At 41.3% G+C, this 17,593-nt stretch overlaps 3 protein-coding genes across 4 annotated transcripts in view; 2 read left to right on the top strand and 1 right to left on the bottom strand.

Moving 5' to 3' along the window:
* The window catches only part of LOC107377760 (exostosin-1), a 222,080-nt gene that overhangs the window by 77,265 nt on the left and 127,222 nt on the right, over positions 1 to 17,593 (bottom strand). The window lies entirely within an intron of this gene.
* LOC107377762 (dicentracin) lies at positions 626 to 3,836 on the top strand. Its single transcript, XM_015947588.3, has 3 exons — positions 626 to 824; positions 1,110 to 1,229; positions 1,907 to 3,836. The coding sequence occupies exons 2-3, from the start codon at positions 1,111 to 1,113 to the stop codon at positions 2,172 to 2,174; spliced, it is 387 nt and encodes a 128-aa protein (XP_015803074.3). The 5' UTR covers positions 626 to 824; position 1,110; the 3' UTR covers positions 2,175 to 3,836.
* On the top strand, positions 11,471 to 12,825 carry LOC107377765 (moronecidin). Its single transcript, XM_054748101.2, has 4 exons — positions 11,471 to 11,820; positions 11,887 to 12,030; positions 12,400 to 12,436; positions 12,619 to 12,825. Exons 2-4 carry the CDS (start codon positions 11,901 to 11,903, stop codon positions 12,677 to 12,679), a joined length of 228 nt encoding a protein of 75 aa, XP_054604076.1. The 5' UTR covers positions 11,471 to 11,820; positions 11,887 to 11,900; the 3' UTR covers positions 12,680 to 12,825.

The following is a 17,593-nucleotide window of genomic DNA, read 5'->3' on the forward strand; positions in this document are numbered from 1 at the left end:
GGAGGGACTGTTTCTCTCGTCTGGCCAGGGAACAGGAGCTGGCCCAGGTGGCAGGGGAGAGGGAAGTCTGGGCCTCTCTGCTTAGGCGGCTGCCTCTGCGACTCGACCCCAGGATAAGTGGATGAAAATGGATGGATGGGGAACGCGTTGCTAATCACCAAGAGGCTGGAGGACAAATCAATTCTGACAAACTCCAAACAGTGATAACCAAAAGTTGCCATAAGTCAGGATTTAGGTTTTAAATGCTGCACTTAGAACAGGTTTTGAGTCAGGGGTCACTGAGGTCAGCCAGGAATGGCCTCAGCTGCTGGGATTCCTCCAAGGATCCATCCGGGCCCTCTCTACTCTGTTTGGCGACATGCTCTTGCAGCCACTCACATCTGATCTAAAAATGAACGGTATTGACTTGAATTGTATTCAGTAAACCATCTAGCAGCCATGCAGGCCGCCTAAAGCACACAATCAGAAAGAAAACAAATGGCTTTAGATGCTGGTGTTTCTAGTTTTTCTGTTCAAGCACAATCAAAACATTTGCAAATAAAAAAAAACCCAAAAACATCTGAAAGTATTTGCTGGAGACATTAAATCTGCATTCATTACTGCCTTTTGGCCTCATGTTTGCAAGTCTGTAAAACACTACCTAAACTCTGAGAATAAGGAAGAAGCGCTCTAGTTAACCAAACTTATGTTTTATGGATAAAAGGAGGAACACCATCATTAACACTTGGTTTAAGTGTTGCACAATAAAGCCGGCGCTTCACTTGAATATAAAGGAGATGTGAGCCCACCACATCTGTTGGGTTTGGCTCTGAATAGGAGGAAAGGTAAGAAAACACATTGATGTTATATTTAAATAGGAGAAATGTAAAGATAACAGCTCTTTGCTTGTTTTTTAAATAAAACATATTTGGAGTTTCTTTGCTAGTTCTTTAAAGAAAATTTAAGTCTATGAAATAATTCTCAATTTTGGAAAATTGGGAATATAGCCTCATAAAAAAGCTAAAAATGTAAGAAAAGCCTAAAATTAAGCAAGTGTTGTTTAAATGTGTAAATATTTCTATTCTAAGTTGACGCGTCTAACCCTGACCTAGAGGTCTTTTCCTTTGCAGGATGAAGCTAACGGCGGCGTTTCTGGTTCTGTCCATGGTTGTCCTGATGGCGCAGCCCTCAGAGGGCTTTTTAGGACTGCTGTTCAATGCAATCCCTCACATCATTAAAGGGATTTCTAGGTAAAGAGTTTTTCACTAGTTTCACCAATTTTCTGTTATCAGACAACTTTTCAGAAGAGCTCCAGTTTGTCCCAATAGCTAACACGATGAAGGAATAGCCATGTTTCCATTTCAGGAACTTTCTGGGAGGGAGAAAATTGATCGGGAGACACGATGGCTCGGTCCTTCAGCCGTTGTGTCTCCGTACTAAATCAGCCCTTTCAGGACACCAGCATATCGCCACTGCTTCTGCAGTGAGTGATGTCACCGATCAGCGCCATGGCGTCCACGGACATTAACGAGTTTATCAAAGTACGCCGTAATTTAATCCTTTCAGGGGAGAGCGGCTATGTGATGTAAAAAGTTGTGTTCAATGAGTGCGTTGGTGTTGTGGGGAGATTTACAGTTATAGATGTTTGAAGTTTAGATTTTTAAACGCAACTTCTGCGATATTTCCTACTGAGTGACAACCAACCAGCTAACCACCCGACGACTTTACTGGGATTCTCCGAGTACCTGTCCCAGTTCCTGATATGGTCTGGGCTGCAAACTTCGGGTAAAATCACCTGGAAGTTCCCTCCCTTTTCAAACGAACCCTTCATGACACCTCCTCAAAGTTTCTCTTGAAACTCCACGTTTAATTCTTCAAGTTTTACAAATACTTTCATCTGATCATGTTTTTCCCTTTACTTCACAAGTCTGGCTGGAGGCGTGGAGGAGCAGGCAGTCCAGCAGGAAGTGGACCAGGACGTGCAGCAACTGGACCAGGACCTGCAGCAGGAAGTGGACCAGGACCTGCAGCAGGAAGTGGACCAGGACCTGCAGCAACTGGACCAGGACCAGCAGCAGGAACTAGATCAGCTGGACCTGGACCTGCAGCAACTGGACCAGGACCAGCAGCAGGAACTAGATCAGCTGGAGCAGAAAAAGCTGAACCAGAAGTTGGTCAAGCTTTTACATAAATAAAAAAAAGAAGCCATTCTGAAAATACTTCTTTGCTGCTTAAAAGCATGAACTTGGCCAAGCCTTTCTCAAAAATACATTATTGCTTTTGCAGATTTTATAAACTGTACAAAATGTTCAACATGTTTCAATTCTTAGTTTTAAGACTCTCGCTCTCCTGTTTTATTAAAACTCGTTTTGATGAAAAACTTCTCTGGTTTCTGATATTAGAGATGTTGTCTCAGTCTTTACTTCAGGAACATGATGAAAAACAATCTAACACATATTTCATCTCTTTGTACTTGCAAACATGTTCTCAATAATTAAACTTTGCAGGAAAAGCAAAAAATAATTAATCTTTGATTATTTCCTTGTATGAACTACACTTCTAAAGAAAGAAAGAAAATGATATTTTATAGCACCTCTCAAGATAAAAATCATGAGGTGTTTCACCAAAAAATAAAGTATGTTTAAAATGAGAAAACATTTTTGAAATTGTGATCAAAAATAATTATGTAAGGAAAGGGAGAGAGAAAATGAATAGGAAAGGGGAAAATCAGTGGATCGCAGGGAAGGGCCATAGGGTTCCACAAAAATAAACAATAATTAACAAGAGTGCTTCTAGACCTGCAGAAAGAGAAAGAATAGAAGAAAAAAAAGGGACACAAAACATTACATCAGGAGCAAGCTCTCACCGCGTCAACCTGATGGTGAAATATAAAATCAACATTGTTTAACTGAACAATCACACAATAATAAATCATAGTGCATGTAGTGGCAACGACAGCCTTAAGACATGTGTTGAACGTGCCCAAGCCCATACTTTTGAGAGCACCATGTGAGCACCTGTGTGTGTACACACGCTTGTTTATGTAAGGTTTCTCTATAGGAGCGTCCAATAGAGAGTGTGAGGGACCACAGATCTGACCCCCAAAGATGTGTAGGAGATGGGGGGAGCTCCAAGTCCCAGAGATCCAGGCGCTGCCCCAGAACACAGGAACCCCAAGGAGACTGCAACCAGAAAGGCCCCCGCCCCCCTCGAGAGGCACAGAGGATCGCCCCGGGGGGCCACAACCAGCAGCCAGCAGAGTCCCGGGAGATATCAGCAGCAAGCCCACAGGCCCGCCGGCAGCCTCCCACCCCCTAGCCGGCCGAGCCCGGGACCCAGCGACAGGCATCTTCCCACTGCTTTCTCCTCTTCTTGCCAGTGGGAAAGCTGTGTAAACAAACATCCCTTCCCTTGTTGCCGTTTTTGTCCTAATCTCTCTTTGTGTACAATTCATGAGTTCGTGGCTTGGAGCAGTTGGACAGGAAGCAAAGCTAGAGCCGGGCTAGCTATTGTAGCAATAAGAAAGGCATGTGATGCAAAAGGGCATTACCCTGTCCAGCCATCTTCATTCAACCATTACCAACCAAACCCAAACCAAATGCTGTTTATAACCATCTCCCCATAAGCCAGCCTCACCGTCTGGGGAACCGCCATAACAAAAGTCCTCTCCAGCTTCCTTATCTCGGCTGCAAGTTAAACCACGAGAAGACTCTTACCTAATAAAAGAATCATGTGCTTTCTACACAAATATTTTCTCACTTTTTTCCACGGTCTGGAATCGGTCCTTCTCCACAATCTTCCTCAGGGTCCGGTCACCTCTTCTCCTTGTGCAGCGTTTTCTGCCGCACTTTTTCCTTCCCACAGACATCCCACTGAGGTGCCTTGATACAGCACTCTGGGAACAGCCTATTCGTTCAGAAATTTCTTTCTGTGTCTTACCCCCTTGCTTGAGGGTGTCAATGATGGCCTTCTGGACAGCAGTCAGGTCGGCAGTCTTACCCATGATTGCGGTTTTGAGTAATGAACCAGGCTGGGAGTTTTTAAAAGCCTCAGGAATCTTTTGCAGTTGTTAAGAGTTAAGTAGTTGATTCAGATGATTTGGTTAATAGCTCGTTTAGAGAACCTTTTCATGATATGCTAATTTTTTGAGATGGGATTTTTGGGTTTTCATGAGCTCTATGCCAAAATCATCAATATTAGAAACAATAAAAGGCTTGAACTACTTCAGTTGTGTGTAATGAATCTAATATACATGAAAGTCTAATGTTTATCAGTACATTACAGACAATAATTAACTTTATCACAATATGCTTGTTGAGAAGGACCTGTTTAATAAAGTTAAACATGAGGTTTGATTCATCATCTGGATATTGGATCCATGATGCTCTAACTGTACATTTTACAGTTTTATGGAGTAGAGAAGTTAAACAAATTCACATGGAGGCGACTAAATGTACTAAATTACAGAAGTCCAAGTTTAAATTACATCTCATCTCCGTGTTTTTTCTACAGTAACTTACTTTCCTCTATTGACTCCCACACATTTTATGCATGTGATGAAAAAAGAGCCTCCAGAAAACTTTAGAAGGGAAGAGAGATAGATTGATTTATTTATTCCAGGTTGTGTTTTGTGCTTTTTTGCATATTTCCAAAGTGCAATCTTTTCAAATCTATATGATGTCATAAACCCGTTACTTCCTGTTCTTTTGTGCTGATAGACATTTCTAAAAACAAAAGGATTTTTAGGGAAACTGTGGTAGCACAGAAAAAGTTAGCATTTCCCTCCCTAATTGAATGAAAACCAATAAAGAACTTCTCAGGGTCTCTTTAAGATGAGACGTCTTTCAGAAAACCACCAGAAAGTGCGATTACACCTGGATTAAACAAACGATTGGCCTGTGGGTTCTTATACTCTGCTGGTTTGACAGGAACTTCCTGAGGAATGTTGGGTTTTCATCATCATACAGTACAAAGCAGCCTATCATACTCATATTATCTATTTACTTTAACTGATCTGCAACATATGATGTTCAGGACCAATCAGCTAGTTACAAATCACCAATTTACTTTCTCTACAAAATAAAAGCATGAAGTAAAATATAAATCTATGCAGTTCAATAATGGATCTGATTCCACCCAAACTGTCACACTAAAGGCTGGAATGATGACTCAGCTAAAATATGTTTTACCCTGATTCACCTGAACTGAACTGAGATGTTTAACGTAAGGAAGTGGAGTCAAGTGTGACCCAACACTGGCATCAAGATGGAGATAAGCTGACCAACTGTCTGGCCCACATGCTAAGGTTGAGGGTTAGGAATTTTTGCAACATAAACTATTTCCCAATATTATAAACAGCTGTTTGCATATAAAGAGGTTTACCAGCCCAGCAGGGCACAGACATAGACGGGCCTGCTTTCTGCTTGAACTGCTTGTTGATCAACCAAAGGAAAGGTAAGGACTCGTTGTTTAAATTACATTAATCTGTGAATTTCTGGAACAAGACACTGTAGGGCAAATAAGTATTTGGCAGCCATTGATTTAGTATTTTGTCCCACCTAAAAAGATCAAATCTGGGATTTCCATCATAGGTATAGTTCAACTGTGAGACAGAATGCTATAGAAATCCAGAAAATCACGTTATGTGAATTTAAATACATTTGTTTATCGGTGCAGAAAATACGTTTCCAGTCAATAACAAAAGTTCACCTCAAAACTTTGTAACCTTGGTTGGCAATGATAGATGTGAAACTTTTGCTGTAGGTAGCTGGTATTTTGGCTCATTCTTCCATGTACGTCTTCTCTAGAGCTTTGATGTTTTTGGTGCTGTCGCTAGGCAACGCAGACTTTCTATGGCTACGCCCTCCACAGATCATCTGGTGACTGGCTAGTCCACTCCAGAACCTTGAAATGCTTCTTATGTAGTCACTTCTTCATTGCCCTGGTGATGTGTTTGGGGCCATTGTTGTGCTGGAAGAGCCAGCCACGTCTCCAATGCTCTCGCTGAGGGTAAGAGCTTTTTGCCCAACATGGCCCCGTTAATCTTTTCCTTAATAAGAAACAGCTGTCCTATCCCCTTTGCAGAAAAGCAATCACAAAGCATAATGTTTCCACCCGCGTGCTTCACAGTGTACAAGTGTTCTGAGGACTAAACTCAGCACTTTTCCACCTCCGAACACGGCCAGTGGCGACTGAACCAAAGAGTTCTGTTTTAGTCTCACCTGAAATTCTCCCAATCTTCGTCATCATCTTCCTCCGCTTATCCGGGTCCGGGTCGCGGGGGCAGCATCCCAACTAGGGAGCTCCAGACCGTCCTCTCCCCAGCCACCTCCACCAGTTCCTCCGGCAGGACCCCAAGGCGTTCCCGGACAAGATTGGAGATGTAACCTCTCCAACGTGTCCTGGGCCGACCCGGGGGCCTCCTGCCGACAGGACATGCCCGAAACACCTCCCCGGGGAGGCGTCCGGGAGGCATCCTGACCAGATGCCCAAACCAACTCAACTGACTCCTTTCGATCCGGAGGAGCAGCGGTTCTACTCCGAGTCCCTTCCGAATGTCCGATTTCCTCACCTTATCTATAAGGCTGAGCCCGGCCACCCTACGGAGGCAACTCATTTCGGCCACTTGTATCCGCGATCTCGTTCTTTCGGTCATTACCTAAAGCTCATGGCCATAGATGAGGATTGGGACGTAGATCGACCGGTAAATTGAGAGCCTGGCTTTCTGGCTCAGCTCCCTCTTCACTACGACAGATCGGCTCAGCGTCCGCATCACTGCACACGCCGAACCAATCTGCCTGTCCATCTCCCGATCCCTCCTACCGTCACTCGTGAACAAGACCCCGAGATACTTAAACTCCTCCACTTGAGGTAGGACCTCTCTCCCGACCCGGAGTTGGCAAGCCACCCTTTTCCGGTCGAGAACCCTCCCAATCATGCTCAGGACCTTCCAGATAGCTGGCAAGTTTTAGATGGGGCTGGACTTGTGCAAGCTTAAGCAGGGGGACCTTTGGATCGCTGCAGGACTTTAATCCTTGACAGTAATGTGTTACTAATAGTAACCTTTGTTGCTGTGGTCCCAGCTCTCTTCAGCTCTGGCCCGAGGTGAGATCTTGCATGGAGCCCCAAGTCGAGGGACACTGTCAGTCTATTGTAGATTTGCTCATTCAGTCTTGTGCATGTGTACAATCTTGTCCCTTGTGTCCTTGGACAGCATTTCCATGGTGGAGGTTGGAGTCTGACTGTCTTTTATACTGATAACGAGTGTAAACAGGTACCACTGATATGGCTAAGGAGTGGAGGATAGAGAGCTTCTTAGAGAAGTAGTAACAGGTCTGCGAGGGCTTGTTTGTAGGTGCTAAATACTTATTTTCAGTGACAGTTCAAGTGTATCTAACCCCTTCTTTCCACAGGAGCCGTCAGCAGCACGTTACTGCAGCAGCACGTCATAGCTGCTGATAGGAACCGCTGTGGTCAACAGAACCTTTTCCACCAGAGCCGTCAGCAGTGCAAGTCGGCCGCATCTCAGGAGCAGCATGTCGCGGCCCTTACGTGCCAGTTCTATTTTCTACGCGCGACGCCTCTGAAACTGGTCAAGTTCGACATTTTTGGGGAAGGAAAGACAGGAAATTGGACACGGAAACGGAGCGAAGCTCCTGAGATTTTCAGAATAAAGAAACGTACTGCCTTCCGGTTGCTTTACTTTTAAAAAATGTTACTAACTGTGCGGCCCCGTGAGAAGTTATCACCTAGCTAGCGGTCTCCTTTGTTTTTCAGGTCCGTATTGGCGATTATAAAACGGACAGAACATAAAACACAAACCTTTTGGAGCCATGTTGTAGTTTTCTCCTACTTGTTGTTGTGTTTACTGATGAAGTCACTCGTGTGACTTCGTGCTCTGTCGATGACAGCTGCTCCCCTGCTGCTTCGCGTCTCGTGGGAAGGGCCAAGCAGCAGCTTACTGCTGCAGTAACGTGCTGCTGACGGCTCCGGTGGAAAGAAGGGGTAAGATGAAAATTACACACCTCTCTACTTTTTAAGTGGGACAACTTAGACAGTCGATGGCTGTCAAATACATTTTTCCCACTGTGAGCTAAACCACATTAATATATATATACAAAAGTCTAATAATGCATACTGATGCATACTGAAATCCTAGATGTCTGCACTGTGGTCTTTTCCTTTGCAGGATGAAGAGCACGATGGCGTTTCTTCTGCTGTTCATGGTGGTTCTGATGGCTCAGCCCTCAGAGGGCTTTTTGGGGTTTATTCTTCAAGCACTGCCACACGTGCTTACTGGCGTTGCTAAGTGAGGACTTCAATCACTAATGATTCTACATTTTTGTAATAACAAAAAAAGTCTAGCAAACACCCTGGACCATTCTATCTAGTTTTACTGCCAGCACTGGCAATCTCACATTATGCTGAATATGTTCTTTCTTTACCAGCGCCATACAAAATGGAGATGAAAGAAAAGCAGAGCAGCATCTGGACCAGCAGCATCTGGACCAGGACAATCAACTGGACCAGGAGCAGCAGTGGGACCAGATGCTGCAGAAGTGTTCGTTTAACATAAAGATCGCAAGAAACCGATTTCATTAGACTTAAGGAGTCTGATGATGCTGTCGCTCAAAGCAATTAGATGAATAATAATGATAAATTAGGCAAAGCTTGTAAAAGAAAATCATTGTTTCAGTTCAGAGCTTTAAATGACATTAAACTTTTGTCCTGAAACCTTTTGAACTCTACAACGTCATCTGTTGCCCAACTCTTCCTGATGTTAGTATCTGTTTTTGTGGTGATAAATGAGTTTCTAAACACAAAGTAAAAGTTTGCTCTTGGAAAACCGTATTTCTACGTAGACAAAAATTAAGCATCTCTCTACCTAAACAGATGACAACACACACACACACACACACACACACACACACACACACACACACACACACACACACACACACACACATCTGTACAGTAAGACATAACCTCCAGAAACCCGTGGACCCGTGGGTTCTTATTCCCTGCTGGTTTTACAGGAACATCCTAAGTAATGTGGGGTTTTCACCATCATATGGCACAGACCATCCCATCAGATTTTAACTGATCTACAACATAAGATGGCAGCTCTAACACCTCAGGAACAATCACCTTGTTATGAATCATTACGTTTTCTGCCCTACAAAATAAAAGCATTCAGTTAGTATAAAATTATCTAAATGAAGGCTGGAATGATGAGATAAATTTTAGTTTTTTCATTTATTTACTTGAACCAAACTGAAGGAAGTGGAGCCACGTCTGACCCAACACCGGTATTGTGATGAGATAAGATGACCGGCTGTCTGGCCTATGCCACGGTTGATGGTTACTCCTTTTTGCAACATAAACTGTTTCACAATATTAAAATTAGCAGTTCACATCAGGGCTGCTTAATTAATCCAATTTTAATCCCAATCATGATCTGAGTTTTGAACGATTATGAAAACAAAACGAGCCGATTATTTGCCCCTCCCTCCTGCGCTGCTCCGAGTTGCAAATCAAGCACACCTCCCACAGCGTAGCCAGGTTAGCAACTGTGTCACAACAGCTTTTCACACTACCTTCTTGACTTTTCAGATCTTAAAAGTGCCTATCGAACACCCCAGTAACATTTCTGATAACCCCTAGCTACTTTCTGGATAACCATCGTCGACATTTCCTGCAGGTTAGAAGAACACTAAAACCAATAGTGTATAGCGATACCTTCGCCTAGAAACGGCAAAATGTGCGTGTGCAGCGCGCCAAACACACGTGCAGCTTGCCCTTGATTGCTGTGAGACTGGGTTCGGGGATGGAGGGTTGCAGGGCACCTCCGATTGCTGTGGCTGGGACAATAATTACATCAGCTGATGAGACCTGTAAATAAATAGTTTATAAATAAGGTAGAAATAAGTTCCTCACGCTGATTATTAATAATTAATGTCTCCGAGGACATGTTGCTAGTGTGCACACTCCTACAGCACCTTGACAGGACTAAATAAAGGTCATGCAACATTTTGTGAACGTCATTAAAACATATATGTTTTTTATTTATGTTATAAATGCTACTGTGTAACTCTTGCTGTCAGTATTTGCAAGATATTGGTTGGATATTTGGGTCTGTGCTGGTTAGACTTAAATGAGTTAAACCTCCGACTAGGAATCAGGTGTTATTTATGTGATTATCTTGTTTCTTTCTTTTTCTTATTTATTTTTCTCCTCATTGTGCTCAGAACAATTTTATGACCGAATAAATAAACAAACACATAAAATCAACATTTATTGAAAAATAGTCTTAAATTATCGAGATCCCAATTTCAGTCACGATAATCGAGATTATCATTTTTGCCATAATCGAGCAGCCCTAGTTCACGTAGAGGTTTACCAGCCCGCCGGTATAAGTGTCTGCATCTTAATTAGAAGTTAGCAGGTTTGAGCCCCACTCTGTCTGTCACAGTTGTTGTGTCCTTGGGCAAGGCACTTCAGCCATGTTGCCTGCTGGTGGTGGTAGGAGGGGCCGGAGGCGCCAGCGCTCGGCAGCCTCGCCTCTGTCGGCGCACCCCAGGGCAGCTGTGGCTACATCGTAGCTCATCCCCACCAGGGTGTGAATGACTGGATGTGTCGTTAAGCACCTTGGGGGGTTGTGAAGGCATTATATCAAATACAGGCTATTTACCACAATAAAGCAGGAAATAAAACTTAGCACATTTGAGTTTTGTTGTTTCTTGTGTAACTTAGAACTAGGTGAGTTTCCATACGTGAGAAAATGTCAGGTCCTCAACGGTGCTAACGGCGTTTTAGCTTCCAGATATGATATGCAGATCAGTGATTCAGTCGATCATACTGAGTTCCTCTTTTTGTTGCATCTAACTCTCGTGGCTTTTAACAGGAATCATAAATAATGACAATTAGAATTTTTTACATCGTTGCTCTTGTTTTTATTTCATTGTACTAAACCTGCAGCTTCAGCCTTTTCCAGGGTCAAGAGGGCCTCGCAGAAGTGGAGCAGCTGAACCTGGACCAGCAGCTGCACAAGCGTTCGTTTAACACAAAGAACACAAGAAACTGCTTTGGTTACGCCTAACATCTGTCTGACAAAAATAAAAGCCATTCATTCAGTTTTGATGATACACAACGGTGAATAAACAAGCTTCTATGCAAACGAGGTTCCATTTGTGTTTTGGTCACTTTGGGTCAGTGTTTGGTGCTTAGTGGGTCTTGTTCTTGAGTGAAGATCGTTCACCTCCGCATTCAGACGCAGTGTTGAAATAAACACCAGAGACCCAAAATATTGCAATGTTTTTCTTGTGCAACATTCAAGAAATATTAAAAAAAAACTGCCACTAGTGCAAAGAAGATCTGACAACAAAAACCTCCCAAATCATCGTGTTTCACAACCTTCTGTTGTGTGATCTGATGAAAACTAAACTCCTGAGCAATGCTGACTCGTGTCCCAGTGAAAGCACCGAGTCATGGTGATGCGTTTACAGGTTGTGGTCTTAAAAACAAGGAACTTGTTTACAGAAAACAAACATTAAATCAAGTAAATGTGTAAGTAAGGTCAGGATAAACTCTATTTAGCTACCGTATGTTAAAGTTTCTTATTGTGTTTGTGTAAATAAGTGAAAACACACTTTCTCATCAGAGAACCATCAGAGTCACGATAACTTTGTCAACAAAGGAAATTTGAGGAGAATAATGCAATACCTGTATTATGCAATAATGTTATCATGGAACTGATCCCAGACCAGCCCACTCAGACAGCTTTTTAATAAGAAAATCAGCTCAACAGCCGACACAAGCTTTGCATCTCGAGTCTTTGAAGAGGTAACAGAAATTATATTTCATGTGTTTTAGTTTGATGCAAAATGGCGACGATGGTGTGTTTTTCAGGTCTGTGCTGCAGGATGAAGTTTGTTATGATCTTCCTCGTGCTCTCTCTGGTCGTCCTCATGGCCGACCCTGGGGACTGTTTCTTCAAATCTGCATGGAGGGGGGTTAAGGCTGTGTTCAAAGGCGCCCGGGCAGGATGGAAAGGTAAGTCAACAACAGTTATGCAGACTGAAGCATCAGAAAAATGGAGAAAATCACATTCAAAACTCAATAAAAGCCCATTAAAACGGCCCCAGTGTAGACAGATCTGTTTAATAAATACTAATAAAGTCCTTTAAACCCTTAAATAAAGTAGTGCTATTTGACTTTGTTTTACATTTTAGTTTTTAAGGTTTTTCTGCCTTTGTTTTATTCTTCAGGATTATCCAGCTAATCAAAATGTAAGAGCTTAAAGCCACCTGAAACATCTAGTGTTGGCAGTGGCTTCCCTGTCGGGGCCAGTGAGGTGGCCATGCCCCCCTGTAAAATAACTGATTAACACAAAACTAAATCTATGATATGTTATGTTTCTAGCGAACAAACAGCAGAGAACACAAGAAAAATTTGCAAGGTAAGCTAATCTTAGTGGCAAATATATTCATCATCTTTAGATATAGCCTGATGTTGTTCAGGGCTTCATTTGCAGCTGTTATGGATAAATTATTAATGATGCCATTAAACTTGAGAACAGCGCATTGAGCATAATTTCAAAAGCAGACTTTTAATCAGCGGTTTTATTGTTATTATCCCTAGATATCAACAACAGTTGCAAAACCCGGAGGAACAAGAGGATCAACCACAGCACTGGCGCTGATTCTCTTCATCTCAGGATCCAGAGATGCTTGCATTTATAAAACTTCACCAATCCTGTTGTGATTTGTTGCAAAACTCAACTTAGTTTGCAACAAATTCACTTGCAAATTCTCCTTTTCAATAAACTTGCAGAATGAAAACCGAAAATCTGTTTTGTGGGTTTTTTTAGATACAAAAAATAAAAAATGACAAAAACCAAAATGTTTAACTGAATATTTGTATCTTGTTGTTTTAATGATCCACGAGTTAACTCTGATTTTTATAAAAGTAAAACTAAAAAACTTCTTTTAGGAGCAACTAAAATACCCTAATGCTCACATAAGTCTAGCTTTTGTTGCATAAAGTCAACAAGATTCCACTGAATGAATCTGACTTCAGACCTGTTTTATGCTTTAAAACTACTGGAAGTGTTTTAATTTACCAAAAACTGGAATAAAACTCAATTTCGACATAAAACAAATGTATTCAGACAGTAAAAGAAAAATGTGACTTCAGGAAGTAAACATAACTTACATGCTTACACTGACAAAAAAGTGAGAAAAACATTAAAAACACAGAGACATAAATACAACTTCATTAGTGATCATTTCAATAAGCTCAATGATGTCTACATAATTCATAGAAAATCATAAGTTGCTGTTGGCCTCAAGGGCGACCTGATGGCTTGGTTATCACCTGCAAGTCCCTTTGGACAATAGCGTCTGCTAAATACATAAACATAAGTTTTTAAAGAGTAAAAATTAAAGATTTATAAATAAACATAATTTCTGTGGCAGTAATTACATTTCTATTCTCATAAATAACCCACAGGAATATCTAAGAGCAATAAGAGTCTCATTTAAATCTATTTTAACTCTCAATGTGTCAAATAATCGAGAATGTTTCATTAGTGTATTTATTTATTTATGTATTGTTAACTAAAGTTTCCACAGACTAAAGCTTATTCAGCTCATTTTGTCCATTCAAAGCTGTTTTTTTTTTACAAACAGGGTTTGAGGCATTTTTTATCCATTAAATATTTTTTTAAATATCACCATAATAAATGTTGAATTACAGTTTTAAAACATTACTTTATCTTTTATACTTGGCTTAACAATTGTCATAATTGTCAGTAATCAGAAACACTGGGAGGTGTAAAAGTTGTAGATTCAGGTTTTACAGAACATGACTTATCGGATAAAAAAAACCAAATTATTCTAACCTCTACAGATGTGGGCTCCACCCATTCGGGTTATGAATGAATAAAACTAGAAACTCGACCAAGCACATTTCTCAGCATTAGGTTTTCTGTGCTGATAAATATTTTTACAGTCATCATGACTTTACATTAAAACAAACACTTCCGCAGACGTTGTAGCTTCTGAGCCGGTCGCACAGACTCTGCTTCTGTTTTGTGTTCTCACTATGGTTGGAGATAAACCATTAAACTATAATAATAATAATTAATTTGATGTATCTCAACACATTTGGCTTATTAATTATAAATAGAGATAATGCAACAGGCAAGAAAACTATCATTTATTATGCAAAGTTGTTTTTAATTGCAAAAAGTAAAAAAAAATTAGTTTTTTTCAAAATAAAGCCATTTTCTGTGAATCTTGTACTAAAAACAGCCAGTTACATCTTTATATTCAGAGCATGCCATCTTCTACAGGTATCAGCCCAAGCTGCAGGTTCTGGAGCAACAAATGCAGCCATTAAAATGTACTTTTTACAAAGGGCCTCTTTGTGTAGTTCAGATACATCACTGTTTATGTCAGCCATCTATAGAACTCAATGTCTTAAAACATAAAAAAAAAAAAACAGGAAAGTTTTCAACGTCTGGAAACTGAATGCTCGGGGCTCTAAACATCTGTAAGGTTGATTAGTTGTACAGAAATGTCACCAGTTGGTAAAATTTTTGCATAAATTAGGGATGTTTGCTAACGTATCAATAAAAACTAACCCTTTGTTTCTGACACTGATATAAACCTATATATGCCAGGACGGCGTGGGAACGAGCCCCCGTGCCGTGAGAGTAAACATCGCGTCTCTAAAGGTGAGCTTCATCCACGTGTGTCACATGTCACTTGATCAAGAAGCAGAAAATCCACAAATATCTTTTTGGGACGCTGCAACTGTGAAAAAGGCGAAGCGCCAACCAGAAAAGCTGCTGCAGCTCACACTTCCACATTCAGCATTCGATTGTGAAAGAACGGATAACGCTAAAAACACGCTGATTCTTCCTGATGCAAGACATGAGTCTCTGCTTTCTTTTGGTAGTTTTGGTGTTTACATGATCTTAGAGGACAATATTCTGTGACTCTTAAAAAAAACAGTCAAAATGCTCAAAAACACTGCAGCCAGGGGCTTTCTGGCTGGGAAATGCTTGGCAGTGAATGAGTTAATAATGGTTTCTGAATATAATCAGTCACTCTGAGTTTTTATTGCAGGTTGAACATGAAAATAGTCTCCTACACCCATCTCCTGCATGGTGAAAATCTATAGACGGTGAAAGAAAAGCCTGACAGATCTGTCACGCTGTTAATTAACATTCATGGACTCACCCATCTTGGCTCAGGACGGGGAAGGCTTTTGTTGGTTTAGCATCAACAGCAGAGACCGTCTCGGCTAGTAGAAGCTAACCATTAGCACCCCCCACCCCCACCCAGCATGGTACGACTCACAAGGCATTTACTCCCACTAGAGGCCACTGCAAATGTACTGAATAAACGAGTCACCCACTCCCTTAGACATCTGTTTGAGTTTTATGCATAATATGTGCATAACGTGTAAAGGTTGTGTCATCAAAGGAATAAAAACTAATACAGATCATTCCTGTTTTATATTTTAATGCCAATAATATAAATATATAAGTATCTGCTGTGAGGAAACTAACTTGTATTGAATCATTTATTAAACTTCAGACATTAGAGGCTTTGGTTCTCAAACATATTTGTTTGAAAGGTGCTCAGCATTCACACGACTCACTAACCACCAGAAATCCCAAGAATTACTAAAAAACTTAACAATAGATCTTTTATTTTCAGTCCTGAAAGGCCTCATATCCTCCTGTCAAAAGCTTCCAAACACAAAAACATATTCATAATGAAAATATCTTTTATTGAACATAAACTTGCATTATGTTCCCGTTTTAGTCGATGACCCGTTTTTGCGTGTGGGCTTTTATGATTCTCACAAACATTCTCTAAAACCTGGTGAGCAGCTTTTTACTGACACCGAGTCACGCTGAGTCATGCTGGTTTTGCTGAAGAAAAACAAACAAGTCCTTTTGTGCCTAAGTTGTGCAGCTTGACCTTGATCACACGACCACAGCAAATCAGCTCAGATGCATTCAGGGACACTTGTTAAGCCTGAAGGCTGTAAAGTTTCTCATCTTTTTAATGAGGAGAGTTTAGTCAAGCGGAAAAGTCACATGTCTCAATGCTTAAAGGTGCAATTTGTAAGAATTATACTGTAAACAAAAATCACAAAACAGTATAATGTCTCAACATGTTAGATGGAAGGTTATACTGAAACAGATTTTAATCTCAGCCAGCCAGAGGGTGGTCAGTTTTTCTCCTTTTGAAAAAAGAACAAAGCGGGACGTAATTAAGGTTTACCTTCTGAGTTTATGAGGTTGCTGAATCTGCAGCAAGCTAACGCAGCAGCGCAGACGTTTGTAATTTGACACTGGCAGGCAAAAAGCTCTAGAGTTGTTTCAAGAATGAAGACCAGTTAACAGGAGTGACCCAGAAGTTATTTGTTGTACCCCTAAAAAACCACAACACCCTTTTTTTAACTCTAATATTGGGTGAGGCAGGCTAGAGGTTAAGGTTGAGCTGACAGTTAATGGTGAATTAGAAGCAAATAGTCGATTTTTAAAATATCTAAAGATACAACTCGATATTACAGTAAAATTTCTGTGTGAAGTGAATAATGAGTGAATGGTGGCGGTAATGAGTTGTTTATAACCATAATAGCAAGCTAATAGCAAAAAGGTAAACAAACACTCTTCCTCTAAAGCCAGGGACAAACCACCGTAATAAGTGTTATGTGTTCCCTGCCGTAAAACACCCAAGAGTGCGAACACTGGATATGATAATTTATTTATCTACTTTTCAACTTTTTGTGTATGACTCATATTTGTCATCTAGAATAGTCTGGCACTGATCCGTAGCTGGGAACAGCCATGAAACCCTCAGAACGGGAGTGAGAGAGTAACATTTTTGCCTAAAAATAGACTGCAGTAACCACATCCGACCACAGGGTGTCCGTCTTAGAAATTGCACCTTTAAATCAATTTAGCTGGTGATGGCCAGAGGGACCGGTGATGTCAGGCCTCACCTTTGTAAGTGCACCTCAGGGCAGCTGTGGCTACATCGTAGGTCATCACCACCAGTGTGTGAACGGGTGAAGCGCCTTGGGGGGTTGTAGAACCCTGAGAAGACGCTATGCAAATAAAGACCATTTACCGTTTTAGCTGTTGCCATGGGATCAGCTACACGTGTACCTAATAAAGTGGCTGGTGGGTTAATTCCCACAAAAGGTCTTTAACTCATTCACTGCCAATGAAGACTAAAGTAGTTATTTGCATGCTTTTACTGTGTGGGCATCGGAATGAGCCCCTGCACCGTGAGAACAAACATCTCAGCTCTATAGCCGATCTTCATCTGCGTAAGTCGCATGACACGTGATCAGGAAGCAGAAAATCCATGTGTTAGGAGATCGTTTTGGGCCGCTGCTGTAAAAAGTGAGGCGCGAACCGGAAAAGCTTCTGCCGATTACAATTCAACAACGGATTATGAAAGAATGGACAACGCTCAAAACGAGCGGATTCTTCCTGATGTAAGAGGTGAGTCTCCGCTTTGTTTTGGCGTTGTCATCATCCTAGCGCGCAACGTTCTGTGACTCTTAAAAAAACAGTAAAAACGGT

The sequence above is a fragment of the Nothobranchius furzeri genome, chromosome 2, assembly GCF_043380555.1.
Source record: "Nothobranchius furzeri strain GRZ-AD chromosome 2, NfurGRZ-RIMD1, whole genome shotgun sequence".
Lineage (NCBI taxonomy): Eukaryota > Metazoa > Chordata > Actinopteri > Cyprinodontiformes > Nothobranchiidae > Nothobranchius > Nothobranchius furzeri.